General features: G+C 42.5%; 1 protein-coding gene across 1 annotated transcript; it reads right to left on the bottom strand.

Moving 5' to 3' along the window:
- Positions 1-718: 718 nt before the first annotated feature.
- LOC108619930 (uncharacterized) lies at positions 719-1,505 on the bottom strand. Its single transcript, XM_018016767.2, has one exon. It carries the CDS (start codon positions 1,374-1,376, stop codon positions 1,032-1,034), a length of 345 nt encoding a protein of 114 aa, XP_017872256.1. The 5' UTR covers positions 1,377-1,505; the 3' UTR covers positions 719-1,031.
- Between the last annotated feature and the right edge of the window lie 13,244 nt (positions 1,506-14,749).

Below are 14,749 nucleotides of genomic sequence, written 5' to 3' on the forward strand. Positions count from 1 at the left end.
GACGTAGTTTGGAATGGATTCGTTGTTGTCTGGACGCAATGTCAAAGCATTTTTGCCAATTGGCTGCGCTCAGTCGCCCTTGGCTAAGCGTGCTCCTAGCTGCCACTAGCTCCACCCCCCACACATACACTGGCCCCTCCCGCCCGACCACGCCCACACTGGTGGAAACAAACAACTGTATCGACGTGGAGCGCAATTAAAACAGCATTTCATTGCGAGCGCGTTCGACTGATTTCTTGGATTGTTTTTCATGCAGTGAAATGCGAATGTGAATGCGGATGTGAATGCGGATGTTAATGGTGCTCTCTTTGGTTTTCAGCCCGTCCAGCGGCAGTCAGTCAGTGAGTCCTTTTGTTCGAGAGCCGCTGGCCACGGGCCACAGTGCGTTTCATTGGCATGGCGCTGGGCCAGAACAAACCTCAATTTAAGCAGCGCTGCAAAAGGAGTTGCATTAGTCGAGAGCCACAGGCATTTGCCGAAAACCAACTGATCTACCCTCGCCTCTACCCCCCAGGGCGCCATTTGAATGGACTCTTTGATTTGGCCTGATTTGCTCCGAGATTTTTCGGCGCAATTGTGTTTTGTTGTTTGGTTTACTCTGTTATGGCTTTCCCAGTCGAATACCCTAGACGTTAGTGCGGTGTAGGGTAGCTCAGGCACGGGCAGGAATAGAACCTCACGTAGAGGGTAGAGCGTTGGGGCAGTGAGACCAATTCGATTCGTCATCAACAAAATATATTTATTCAAAATACGTTTTAATTTAATAAAGATGTCCTTCCCGGTCCGGGAGACCGGCGGACAGCACGTATGGGGCTACGATGCGATTGGTTTGTGTCATGGAGGCGGGGTCCTGGATCCGAACGGTTGCTGAGTGTCCGGCCGAGGGGCAAGTGACAAGCGGCAGGGGGCAAGCCGGTAGGTAACCCACCTCTGAGTCCGAATTTGTTTTGGGGGAAAGGGACGGAGTCGATGCGCTAGAGACATTCCTGGTGTGCACATCTGTATATCTAGCTATCGAGCTAGCTGCGCTCTCACCTACGTCTGCGCCTCCTGTTCTTGACTCGTGAGCTGCTCAGGCGCGACTCGATGGAGGCGCTGCAGCTGGTGAAAGCTGTGGGGTGGCCAGTGGAGCAAGGCTCGTCAACTTCGTTGGCATCGGGCTTGATGATCGATTCCAGGTAATAAAGCTCATTGTCTCGGCTCACAAAGCCGTGCAGCCAGGCCGCGGTCAGCGTGTTGTCGACCGAGAGGCGTACGTCCTGAACGGACTTGTCCGTCATTTCGGCAACGTATTCAATTACCTCCTCGAGCGCCATGGGCCGACGGAACTCCATGAATGCTTCCAATATCAGATCTCCATAGCGATACTTCGACATTTCCCAATCCTCTGGCAGCTCCGCTCTATCAAAACAAAAAGTTGTCGGAGCTGTGTGTTATACTACGTTAACATAATCATTAATCGCAATTTCCTATACAAACTCATAGGCTGCCTAGATCGGACTACCACATATGCAGATGGAGGGAAGCTTAAAGAGAGGGAGAAAAAGCGAGAGAGAGAGAATGAGAGAGCGGAAGAGAGGGAGAGAGGTAGAGAGAGGGAGGGAGGGGAAATTTGGGGCTCCCGGTAGATCTGCTAGAGGTTTCTCATAATGCAAAAGCTGAGAGTGATTGGAAGGCATCTCAAATCTAAGATACCTCATGATAGATTATCATTAATTTTGAATAGACAGATAGTAGCCATAGATGATATACTGGAAGCTATGATGGATTGGAATATAACATCTTATAGGACATGCGGATATGATCCCTTCCCAGCATTTCCCCAACTCCATTGTAAATAAGAAATATGAGCCCATTCTAGATGGTCTGTATGTTCCTACGTCCGTTCTTTCATTCTTCCGCATCTCAAAATCATATATGTATAAGAGTTTAATGATTGGAGTGTTAGCCCCTCGAAGGGTATCGTATGACTACAGCTCTTTTCATACTCGTTTTCATCAGTGCGTTAGTTCAGTTCTAGGTGAAGAACAGTAAAATTTACCCTATGATAGGCCAAGTTAGTCCTAACAAGTTAGTCCTATGTCAGATTTGTCTATAGTTGATATCACACTACCTTTAAAGGAGTACAAAGTATAAACCTTAAATTCTACTCCCCAACTGTTATATAGACCGCAGCGACCTATGTAGTACTCCACATCGGCATTTTATATACAATCGAAACTATTTCCTTTTGCAGCTTTAAGATGACTCAGAGTGCCTTCCAAAGACATTTACCTGTTCTTTGCTTGTCGGGGCTTAGCGACAATTACCAACCATCCAAGCCACCCAAGACACCCGCTGCTGCTCAACAGCAACACGAGAGGGCGGTGCGGTGCGAGGGGTGTTTGATGTTTTTGCCGTCGTGAGACTGGCAATGTTTATGCTCATGATTATTTGCAGTTGCTTCGTTCGTTTCTACTTTTCAGCCAAGGGGAGCTAAGTGCTGTGGGTGCTACCGCCCCTGCCCCTGCTCCTGCCCAGCTCGACGCTAGATGGCGCTGCGCGATTATTTCGTTAACATTTACACCGACTGCAGTTAAATTGGAGCGTTACGCTATTTTTGCCCATTTTCGGCAATGCTTGGCCGTTTGACCTATTTATACAGCTGTTAGCGTTTAGTTGCGAGCGGGTATATTGGTTTGCACAGCAAACTTGTTGACATTATGTTGGGTGTTTGATAGAAGATGATGTTCATATATGCTTAGAGTAGAGTATGTCTTCTAGATATAGAAGGTAAGATGCATTGGCCACATATATCTATTGACAGACTTATTGAGTTTCTCTCTGCTTAAAGCCAGGTAGAGCTTGACCTTTGGGAGGGTGCTTGACCTTTGGGAGGGTGCTTGATAGGAGATGGTGCTTATGAATGCCTAGTTATAGACTAGACTGTGTATGTCTTCTAGATAAGGTAAGGATCATAGCCCATGGCTCTTATGCCGTATATCTATCGGTAGGGCTATTGCTTTGCCTATAGCCAGATTAAGCTAGAGAGAAAACTTGATCTTTGGGTGGGTGCTTGATAGGAGATGGTGCTTATAAATGCCTCGTCTACATATGTATGTCATCTAGATATAGTAGGTAAGATGCATAAGCCACGCCTCTTAGGACGTATTTCTATTGAAAGGCTTATTGCTTTGCTTATAGCCAGACTAAGACTAGCTAGGCTTTTGGGTGGGTGCCTGATAAAAGATGCTTATAGTCAGGCTAAGCTGGAGGTATACCTTGACTTTTAGTTCTTTTATAGTAGATGAAATTATATACATATGTCTAGACTCCAGAGTATATCTATATAGCTTCTAGATATAGAAGGCCACGCCTTTTAGAGCGTATATCTATCGATAGAGTGAATGCTAAGGTATAGCTTAACTCATTTTTAGGTGTTGGATATGATATAAAGTTGATATATATCTAGTATATATATATCTATTTTCTAGAAATAGAGGGTAAGCTGCATAGGCCACGCCTTTTAGGGCGTATATCAATTGACAAAGCTATTGAGCTAAGGTCAGCTGAATTTCACTTTACACAGAGACAGAGTATTTGTTAGTCGACTATGGCCGCTTGCCTCACGTTGCCTACTCACTTGTTTAATCTGGCCTAGTTGTTATTTTTGTTCTGGCCTCTTGCTGTTTAGGCCCTGATGACCGTTGTGTTTCGTGTTTTGTATTTTGTGTTTTGTGCACTTTAAGATTTGTCATTTGCGATAAGCCAAGGAAAAGCGTTTAAAGTTTTCAGCTTAAAGGCAACTTTTTGTGCTCCGCCTTCATCTTCATCATCATCATCATCATCATCATCATCATCTTCTTCTTCTGCTTTTCATTTGCTTGCTGACTTTATTAGGCTTTAGTGTTTGCAGCTGCAGCTGCTTTTCGTATAATTGAAAATTTGTTAAGTCGTTCGCTTGTAATTGGTTTAGTCACACACACACACACACACTCACACACACACATATGAAGTGTTTGAAAATTGCTTTTAATATGCTAAAGTCTTTTGGCTTGTGGAATATACGAGAGATATCTCCATCTCGATATACAACATATCTGGAGCTGTATCAGCCTTTGCTGTTGAACTCTTTCAATTTCATTGTGGGTAAACTTTGTATATTCGCCAAGCCAGAAGTCTCTAGTATTGGAAATAGTGTAGACAAAGCACGAGATATAGTTTTACAGAATTTTTATTTTTTACATATTTTATATTTGAAGCCATTTACAGCAAATATAGTTTAAAGATGTTTTTACTCAAATAAAAAATTATAATAAAATTAATTAAATTCCATTTTTGAATATGTAAGAAAAAATGTTACGAAAATGTCTTTAAATATGTAAGCGAAAAATAATAAATGCTGTTGCTTGAGTTGTTATTGTTGTTGTACTCGAATTTGCTGGCGAAATACGATTTATGGTCAATTGTTGTTGCCTTCAATTTGTCTGCCACTTTGGGCCGTCAAGTGGAACCGGCTGCAGGCTGCAGGCTGCAGGCTGCATTCAGCAGGCAGTAGATAGCAGGCGTTACCTAGTATATAAATGCAGCCAAGTATGAATAACGATAAGAGCGAGAGCTGCTCATAGAGTAATCAAGTCTAGTGCACTTAATCTAATTGGCATACGAATTTGATACCTTGACTAATAAGTAAAGATTGTTGATATGATAGGAATATCAGTGATTGACATAGGGATACTCCTCGAGGGTTTCTGGTTGAAATAAAGAAAAATGTAAAGGATCTGTTTAAAATATTGCTAGAGAAAGAGAAATTTGAGTTACTCCTTAATAGATTATCTTCAATGATAATTGAGCCAACTCTTTGAGTGCACCTCGTCAAAAGGCTTTACGCTCTGAGAGTGAACTGCATTGAAATCAATGTCAGAAAGCAGCTGGACGTATTATTTAGCTGTTATCAAGGTCGGACTTGACTTGTTCCCGGCATTTGGTTAACTTTCGTTGCGGCCCTCGTTGACGTTTCCCTTGGAACCCAACGCTTGCCCATGAAATGTGTCAAATTGCTCAACAATTTGCGTCTCTCTAATGAATTCCAGCCAAAAATCGATTGGCAGGCCTCCCCCGACAAATGGGCCTCGGCTTTGACTTTGACTAATGGAATTCCATCAGCATCGGCTTACAGGATGTGCAATAAAATAATTGCACGATGCCATGCAGTAATTTAAGTGCGAATCAAACCCCAGCTCCAACTCTCGATAGACGAATTTTGTGTCAATTAAAATTTAGAGTCAAAACATTTCACTGCGATTTGATTAAACGTAATTCAATGTATTTTCCCCCCCTCCTCTCTCTCTCTCTCTTTCTCTACTAGCATCTATCTCTATCTCTCTCTCTCTCTCTCTCTCTCTCTCACACCTTGCTCATAATTGCAGCGGAGCACTGCCGTAGCTCCATCTGGCATTCGCTTTGTTTGCATTAATTATTTTAGCAAATTCCTCAATCAATTGAATTCCTTCGGAAAAGCTTAAGCTGTTTACAGTTATGCGATTTCGACCACAAAGTGCTTAAGGCATTTATAAGTGAATTCAATTCGATGGAAAATGTAAAGAAGATAATGTGTTAATTAGAAAATAAACGGATTATGATTAATAGCAACACAATTGCCCTACAAGAGACTCATTAGGGAAAGTGAAAATCCTGCACGAAAATTCAGTTGATGAAGTTGCACTAAATGGATTTGATAGATAATTCCTTATACTGAGGGCATATAATACGTGGAGTATCGAGTATGTTGAATGTATATATGGAATTTCGGAATGATATTTTGAGATGTGAATTACACAGGGACGTGTAACCCTCAGTATGGTTGTGTCGTATCAGTGCGATATTAGACTCTTGTTGGAGTTGTAATTTGATATCTTGATGCAGTAGTGTTGAGAAAGACTGGCAGTTCGTGTTAATCGATTGATCTAGTATTGTAGTGCAATTAGAGGATGTATTGTCACTAAGAGAGAGAAAGACAACAATAGCTGTTGCTGAACGTGGTCCCGGCTGTCGCTGGGTGAGAGCGAGACGGCTAGTTATGTCGTTCGCAGCAGGGTCGCTGTGCTTTCGATGATCAAAAATATGCGACCAGAACTAGAGGTTTTGACAGTAGAGGAGAAATCAGACTTGGTCAAAAACTACTGAAAGAGAAAGAGCATTTGAAAAGAATTTAGCGATACACCCGGAACCCGTTGGTACGCGCAGCCAAGATGGAAAACTAGAATGAGAAACCCAACGCCCCGACACATATACAGTGGTTCACAGCTTATTTCAACCAGCACCTCAAAAAAAGTTTGTTGGTCTATAAAATCTAAAATATTGGGAATATCGAAAAAATTTAAACGCAGGCTATTAGTGTGATGCTTAAACTAATACAAAATCAATTCATTTTTTTTTACATATATTTTTAATATTTAAAATTGCTTATTTCAACCACTAATTAAATAAAAATATTAAAGCTTAGTGTTCTTTAAATAAAAAAAAATTAATATTTTGTGAGACCACCCATTTGGTTAACTACCATTTTAAGTCTTTTTGGGATAGATTCCACCAACTTTTTAGTGACTTCTGCAGTACATATATATATATATATAGTGCACTAATAATAATTTATATGCCATTTATAGAGTCTAAGCAATATAACCAATATAGACTTTCTTCTACAGATATTAATTTATAGAGTGTATAGTGTAAAGTTAAAATATATAGAGTGCCTAAAGTCGGTAGTAAATAACATCTTTAATCTATATAGCCTTTACATAGATCTAGGCAATATTTGATATAATTTAAGGGAATTTACAAGCAAAGTGGATAGCTCATACAATATTTGGGATAGGACAAAGGCCTACAGCCGCTCGACCATTGATTCTGATCAAGAAGTTATTTAAAGTTTGTAATCTTCCCGCTTCTCACACATTTACGAAAAATTCCCAATTCCAATGAATTCTGTTTATAAGAATTTGTTCACACCTTACATATGTATATGTATTTAGTGGAGTAAATTGCAATGGGACTTGGCTGTGCAATCATTGTGTGTGCTTCAGCTTGAATTTTCCATTGATTTCAACAGATTCCCACTCCCAAGCACTCAGCTCCCCTTGCGTCTCCCACCTCCCCCCTCCCCTTCCCCTTGGGCGACAACAAAATGGAAAACAATTCGCATTTTATTCTTCGGCTTTGCCATTTTTGCGGCAAATTCCCCAAACGGCCTAGGGGGGCCACGTGAAGGGAGGGAGGTAGGTGGAGAGAGAGAGAGAGAGAGGAAGTGGGGGAACTGGGCAGAGCAGGGAACATTGGGTTTTCACTGGGTTTGTCGTTTCCAATTGGACTGTCGCACTGCTTACGGTTTAATAGGAAACTGCGCGACCAACTTATAATGCGCTTCACTTCCGTTTCCGCCCAGGAGCCCAGCACCCGAACTAGGACAGGCCCAGCCCGGCGTCCCTCTGCCCATGGACCCATCCGGCTGAGGCCAAATAAAACTATTAAATCACATTTTACGAGCGTTAAGTGCACAATTAAAAGCATTTCGTTAATGTTTGAAAATGTGGCGCTGTCTTGGCGAACGGCCGCCACCTCAACGCAGCGCACAGCGAGCCACGCACCACCACGCACCACCGAGCACCACCAATGCGCCACCTGCTGGCGACCCTCCTCGGTCCATTTGCTCATTCGATTGCTTTGTCTGCGGATTTTCTGCTTCTTCCTCTTTGTGACGTAATTAAATTTTGAGACCTGACTCTTGAAGGCGTGGCAGTGGGTGTGAGTGAGGGCGGTCCGGCTAGAGCGAGTTGGGTGTTGGGGCTGCTTAAGCTCAGTGTTTGTAGAGTTAGTGGAGCAGCTTAGCGCGGTTTGACTATATCAAATAGCTGTATTTCAAAAATAATCCATGAAAAGTTATATTATTACAATATATGTATATAATACACCTGTTAAATTACTCTCAAAGTTAGTTAAGATCTATGCTTCAGTTGAGTCTTGGAGCTTTTCAACTCTCGATGTTTAGTTAGTTCCTTGTGTTAGCTGTTGTTACTTGGGTCTTGCTGCTAATCAAGACATGTGTGGGGCGAAATGAAGAGAAAGAGCGGGGTAGGGGCTCATAACAAAACGCAACTAAGTAAGTAATATGAACTTAGTAGGCGTGTGAAGTGCACACTTAATGGGCTGTTGCCTGCGGGCTGTAGAGGCTGATGATGAGACGTGGCGTGGCGAGAGGAGAGTGGGAGACGGGAGACGGCTGAGAAGAGAGACGAATTATGGGGAGATTGCAGCTCGTGTCACTCACACCACTTCACCGGAGTTACCCACTCAAATAAAGAAATAAACTCCCCAGCTTCAGCTGCAGCTACGAGCGCCAGTTCCACTCTACGCACACGCCTAAGTGCGGAAGCATGTTCAAGTGTGTTGAAAATGGAAAGCAATGTGTTGCTAGTTCCTCTACATCTTCCACATTTTCAGCAGCAGCTCTATATCTGCATACCCTGGAAAGTCAGGACAGGGCTGAGAGAAGCCCTCAATACGCAAATGAAATGCTAGTTAATTGGTGACTTGATTACTCAATACTTCAGTTACATAGATAGATGTAGATAGATAGATGTCTAGTAGTTGCACTATCTCAAGGAACTCAGCATCTATAAGAGCTAATGTAGTCATGTTTGGTATGCAGTTTCCTGAAAACAAATGCAACATATTTACTAAATGGTGTTAATGGTGTTTCTATACAAAGTCCAGATCTCAAGGAACTCAGGATCTATATGAGATATAAACATGTAATTTGGTATGATGGCTGAGAAAAGGTTATTAAAGAAAGGTCTTTATTGTGTGTTGCATATATTCCATCAGGTGATAAACTAACTCAAGGAACTCGTAATCTGTGGAAGATGGAAAAATGTATTTGGTGTATGAGCCATGGAAATGCAATCAAATAAAAAGTAATGTATAATAGCTCACATATTTGCTGTTACCTGGCAAGCTATCTCAAGGAACTCATAGCCTATGGAGCCTATAGATATGAAATCTGGAATGCATGTGTCTAGGACAAAACAGAAATGAAGTTCATATTATGCCGTAGGTATATATAAGCTAAAAGCACTACTAAAGGTAACAACTTAAGGAACTCAGGATCTATCAAGGTTAGAAACATGTAATTTTATATGTATGCTTTTCAGATTTACTTATTTCTTGGATCCAAATTAATATCTTCTCTTCACTCGTTTATAAGTCCAGAAACAGGGTATTCGACAAGTCTAGTTGACTCTTTTAATGCATTTTAAATATACGTACTTTTTATATTTATTTTAATTTCGGTGTTGTTGCTCCTGCTGCTGCTGCTGCTGTTGTTGCATGACGTCACGCCCTTGCGGCCCAGTTCAGACATTTGACGACACAAAGCGGCACAAAGTTGTCCCCGAAAAGCGGAAGGCAAAGGATCGGCAAAGGAGCAGCCCTGACGTTGACATTAGCTGCAGTCGCTGGGGGTCGAGCCAAGCAGCCAAGCAGCGAAGCAGACAAGCAGCGAAGCAGACAAGCAGCCACCAGATGGGAACGGTGTCTATTTCTCGAATCTGTCAGTACTTCCTGCTCTCTGGCTGCCTGCCTGCTGGATAACCTGCTGTGTCCCGGGCAGGATGTCGAGCTGCCTTCAGTTGCTCACTGGGCGGGGGCGTGGCAAGCGCTGATTTTTGAGTACAACAAAAAAATAAAGAAAGGAAAAACGCAACATTTATGTAGTTTGTTGCATGTTTGGACATGTACGTGACATTTTGCTGGTCGCACAGGATGCGGCCCAACGCTGGCACCGAGGATCTAAATATGTAAGAGATATATAAATGTGTATGTGTATGTATATGTATATATTTATACATATATATATGCAGACCCACGTAAGGCTTTGTCTCTGGTCGTTGGTCGTTAGCGATTTTCGAACTTAAAATATTTGCTTTTTGGTGTGTGACACAGAGACACAGCAGCTGCAGCAGGAGGAGGAATATCTGGAATGGGCGAAATTCAGCTGACTACGTTGGTAATACAATATAGTTGTGTGCACAAAGAGAAAGCGGATCAGAGGGAGAGGGAGAGAGAGACAGACTGAAAGGAGGAAATATAGATATATGTATAGAGAGAAATGAGGAGATAGAAAGACAAAGAGTAAGGAGGGGATGTAGAGAGCAAGCAGTGGGACAGAAAGGCAGAGAGAGGGAGAGAAAGAGAAAGAGAGAGAGAGATAGAGAGAGGGAGCGTGTGAGATAGAGACAGAGAAATGTGAAGGTTTAGAGAGAGAGTGAGAGATATGTGGCGACATAGGAGAGAGAGAGAGAGAGAGAGTAAGATTTAGATGCAGAAAGAGATAGAGAGACAGAGTGAGAGAGAGAAGGAGACTGCGTTACCGAGGGAGAGATATATTGAGTGAGAGATTGCGAGACAGATAGTAGGTGTGAGAGAGAGAGAGATATATATATATATATCAGGTGAGTGAGTGAGAGCGAGACAGATAGTAAGTGAGAGATAGAGAGAGAGAGAGAGAGCGAGAGATATAGAGTGAGTGAGTGAGAGCGAGACAGCTAGTAAGTGAGAGAGAGAGAGAGAGATATCGAGTGAGTGAAGGCGAGTCAGATTGTAAGTGAGAGAGAGAGAGAGAGAGAGAGAGAGATATCGAGTGAGTGAGTAAAGAGAGACAGAGAACTCACTCAATAATGAGATTTAGAGAAGGAGAGAGTGAGGGAGTAAAGATATGGACTCATAGCCAAAAAGAGAGAGAGGGAGAGAGAGAGAGAGGGAGAAAATAGGAGAAAATAGAATAAGAGAGAGAGAGAGAGAGAGAGAGAGAGAACGAATAGGCGAATGTGTCTACACCTACATAGAACAATCCTTGCCCTCAGCTCCCACTCCCAGTGAATGCAGGCTTGAGCTTACCTTTGATTGGTTTTGCGTTCTCTTTGAGTTGTGCTTTCTTTAAGCTGGAGGCTTAAGAGGTGACAAATCGAGGGCAGAGCGGAAGCATTCAATATCCAATATTTAACAATTTGAGTGGTTCATAAAGTGGCCAAGTGATGAACCTAAGCAGTTGCTGCTAACAGTTGCACTCGACTTGCTATGCCACAAAGCAAAAGCCTGGGAAAGCCTCTTCCGTTTTTTGCTGGCTTAGTTTTTCCGTTTTTCTTTCATTTTTTTTTTTTTTTTTTGTATGTGTTTTTTTTAGGGGTATTAGCTAATCCCTGGTATGCCTCAGTGCAGCAAAAGTCCAGAGAGCCATAAAAACTCACGTAGCATAACTAATAGGTATTTGGCTTGAAGTTTGTTGCTGACTCTTGGCCGTTGGCTGATGGCCATTCGCTTGTTCCTCTGCTGTGTGTCCTCTGTGTGTGTGTGTGTGTGTGTGTTTGTGTGCTCTCCTCTTTGCCTCGTCGTCCACATCGATTGCAGTTCAATGCACGCTCGCTCAAATTGTTTTCATTATTTCATTTCATTTGGCCACGCAATCTGCACCTGAGAGTTATGGATCGACGCCAAGCCAGCGCCAACGAAAGCGCCTAAAAGCTGCCAATGCCAATAAGCGTTTGCCATTAAATAAACAGAAGGACGACGACGACGACGACGACGTCAACGACAACGACAACGACGATGAGGAAGAGCAGCAGCAGGAGCAGCAGGAGCAGCAGGAGCAGCAGGAGGAGCAGGACGACGGGGACCGCGGCGACTACTTCGCAAGGCATTCGTAAAAGAAAAACATTCGCAAAGTTCAAATAAAAATACATAATTCAAACTTAATGCAAACGCACACAGCTCTTACCTCGCCCTCCTCTTACCTCCCACTCTCTCTCTCTCTCTCTTTCTCTCTTTACCTTTGTCTGCAGGTGTGCCTGCAGCTGTGTGTGTGTGTGTGTGCTTAAATTAAATATTTACTGCTGCAGGCGAACTACGTGCAAATAAGCCCAATATTATGATTGTTATATATATCCTATATATATTTATTAAGGACATATCCAATATGTGCCAGTCGGGCATATCCGACCTCGTAATACGCATTCTGTCTTCCAAAAAGAAATTTCTCGGAATAATCATACATTATATGACTATCCCTCTGCTAATCCGTTCCAGTTCACAGGATTTGCGCTAGTTGGACCTAACGTAACTCTAACAGACGCTCGATTGATGTGCCTGCGTCTTGTCAGCTGTGGCATCAAGCGACCCTTTTCGACGGTAAGTGGAGCTGATGCTGGGTGGTGAGTGGTAAGTCTGACAAAACATTATCTAATGTGATTAATTAGATCGGAAGTTTCATCGTTTTAGACTACGCGAGTGCCTACTGCTGTCTCTTTAGTTGGTAGTCATTAGTAAAAGTAAATTTGATGGGTTTTCTAGTCTGCTTAAGTGTCTCCTTCTACTCTGCAATATTAGTCCGTAGTTTCATTTCACTAGAGAGCGACTCTCACTTTCTATTTTTTTTTTTTGTCATTTGGACTGGCTTCACTTGTTTTTCCATGCTCCAGCTATAGAGTTCTCAAATGATTCTAGCTTAGCAAGGGTAGTGGAGCATTGCCTATAATCTTGAACCAATCTGCTGATAATATATGTATGTATATAGGAAGCTTACGGAAACAGCTCTATACATAACCAAAGCTAACTCATGTCTTACATGAAGGGGGCTACTTCCTATATAGTGAGCCAATTAATGAAATCGTAGTATCATAATTAAAATTCATTCTACTTGGAAGTCAAAATAATGCTACGTGCGCGGGAAGCAACTTAGAAACCATCCAGAAGTGGTTACCCCGAAAAGGAGCTTCAACTGAAGATTCTTCAGGCATTGAAAAACTTTAACCTCTCTATTTGTCATGTTGGAAGACACAAAGAAATCTTCAGGAGTATGCTCTGAGATGATTCATCTTTTGAGTGCTCGAATAGTATATATTGTTAAAGACGATAGAGATAGATACAGATAGATAGTAGTGAGAGCTCAGTTTTCAATGCTGAAGCTCTCTCACTTTCTTTGCTTCACTTATTCAATCACCTTTATACGCTATGTGCCACATTTAACAGCTATACCTTCCACTTTCTAACTACCAACTACCGCATCTAACTACCCCATCTATATACCATATTCAGATAATACCTTCATATTTAATGTATCCCAGAACTTTGCTGTGAAAATCTCCAGCTCCGAAACGCATTTAAGCTTAAAAATGCACGAATTGCGCTTTGATTTGAGTATATCAGACTTTTCGGACATTAGGTTTTCTGGCTTTCATATTTTTCAGAGCTTTCAGATTTTCGATTTTACAATTTTACGAGTTTATAAATAAAATTTCGTTGCCATTGTGAAAAATGGCAACTGTGCGAAAGGCTGGGGGAATTTGTTGGTGCTTATTAAATGTTTATTGTGGAGCACGTAAGCCGCTTACAATTTCAGCCAGACGAAGAGAGCCCAAAAATCACCGGGCCAGTGGCAGTGGCAGTGGCAGTGCCCGTGCCAGGTGTGCCAATGCACCTGCACCAGGTGGGCAGAGGGGGGCGTGGCATGGCATGGCTGTAGACGAAATTTCGTATTGTTGGTGCATGAAATTTCATTTGCAAATATGCGCAGAGGCTGGCAAACAGAGGTGTGTGGGCTTATGGGCGTATGGGCGTATGGGCGTGGCACATGTGAATGCAACAAAGTTTTGCGTTTAACTTTAGAAGCAACTGCTGTTTATTTATTTAAGCAATTGCCGCTGTCAACACACAATCCACATTGATGGACACAATAATGGGCCAAGCGCCTGAGCCAAATGTAATCAATCCACATAGCCAGTCAAGCTGAGAGAGGGAGAGATAGATAGAGAGAGTGAGAGCGAGTGGGAGTGGGAGAGTGGGAGGGGTAGACTGGGAAATTGAAATGGAAAATTGTTACATCAACATCAACATCAACAGCATCTTAGCAGTCAACATCGACGTCTTCTGCAATTGGACAATTTTGTAGTTTTGTTTATCTTTCGGCTGCAACTCATTTTCCTCATTTGCATTTCCCATTGAATTTTCCAGCTACGTCCCCACAGCGCACAGTTTTTCCCACCATTTGGCCGGGCAAATGTTGTGCAAAGCAATAACAAAATAAGGAAGAATCCTGTCGACTCGACTAGACTAGCAGATACCCTGGACTTTCTGTCAGGCTGTCATTTCCAGGCTATAGCCCTGGGGTTATTTGGGAAACATCTTCAAGGCCTGTCAAAAGGTACGAATTATCCTCAAGTCAATTCAAGTTAGGTTGATATCGATATTAATCGATTTCTAGAATATTGTAAAGGTTGTCGATAATATTTAGTAAGCACAGGCTTTAATTAAAAAGTCAGTTGATCTTAGATGGGTGGAAGGACAGACGGACAGGTGAACGAAAAGGCGAAGGAGGGACAGATGGACAAACTGATTAGGCTATATCGATTTGTTTGCTGTTCCTAATAAAGCATCCACATAAGCTCCATGGCATCAGTCATGGTCACACTCTGCCTGTTACATCTTGGTTGGAGGAAACATCATGCCCTATTCACCGCGTAATTAAGGGGTTCACGGTATGAAAATACTTGCCAATGTTCTGGCAACAATCGCAGCCCATTGGCCCCATCTGGCAGCTGGCAGTGTAAATGAATCCAAGCAAAATGCACCAGCAATATGCCCGATGCCATGCGGAATGATAACAATAAATGAACTGAAGCAAACGTCCAGGGCTTAACGACGATGAGATACTCTAGCAGGA

The sequence above is a fragment of the Drosophila arizonae genome, chromosome X, assembly GCF_054131065.1.
Source record: "Drosophila arizonae isolate 15081-1271.41 chromosome X, UAZ_ARI_1.0, whole genome shotgun sequence".
Lineage (NCBI taxonomy): Eukaryota > Metazoa > Arthropoda > Insecta > Diptera > Drosophilidae > Drosophila > Drosophila arizonae.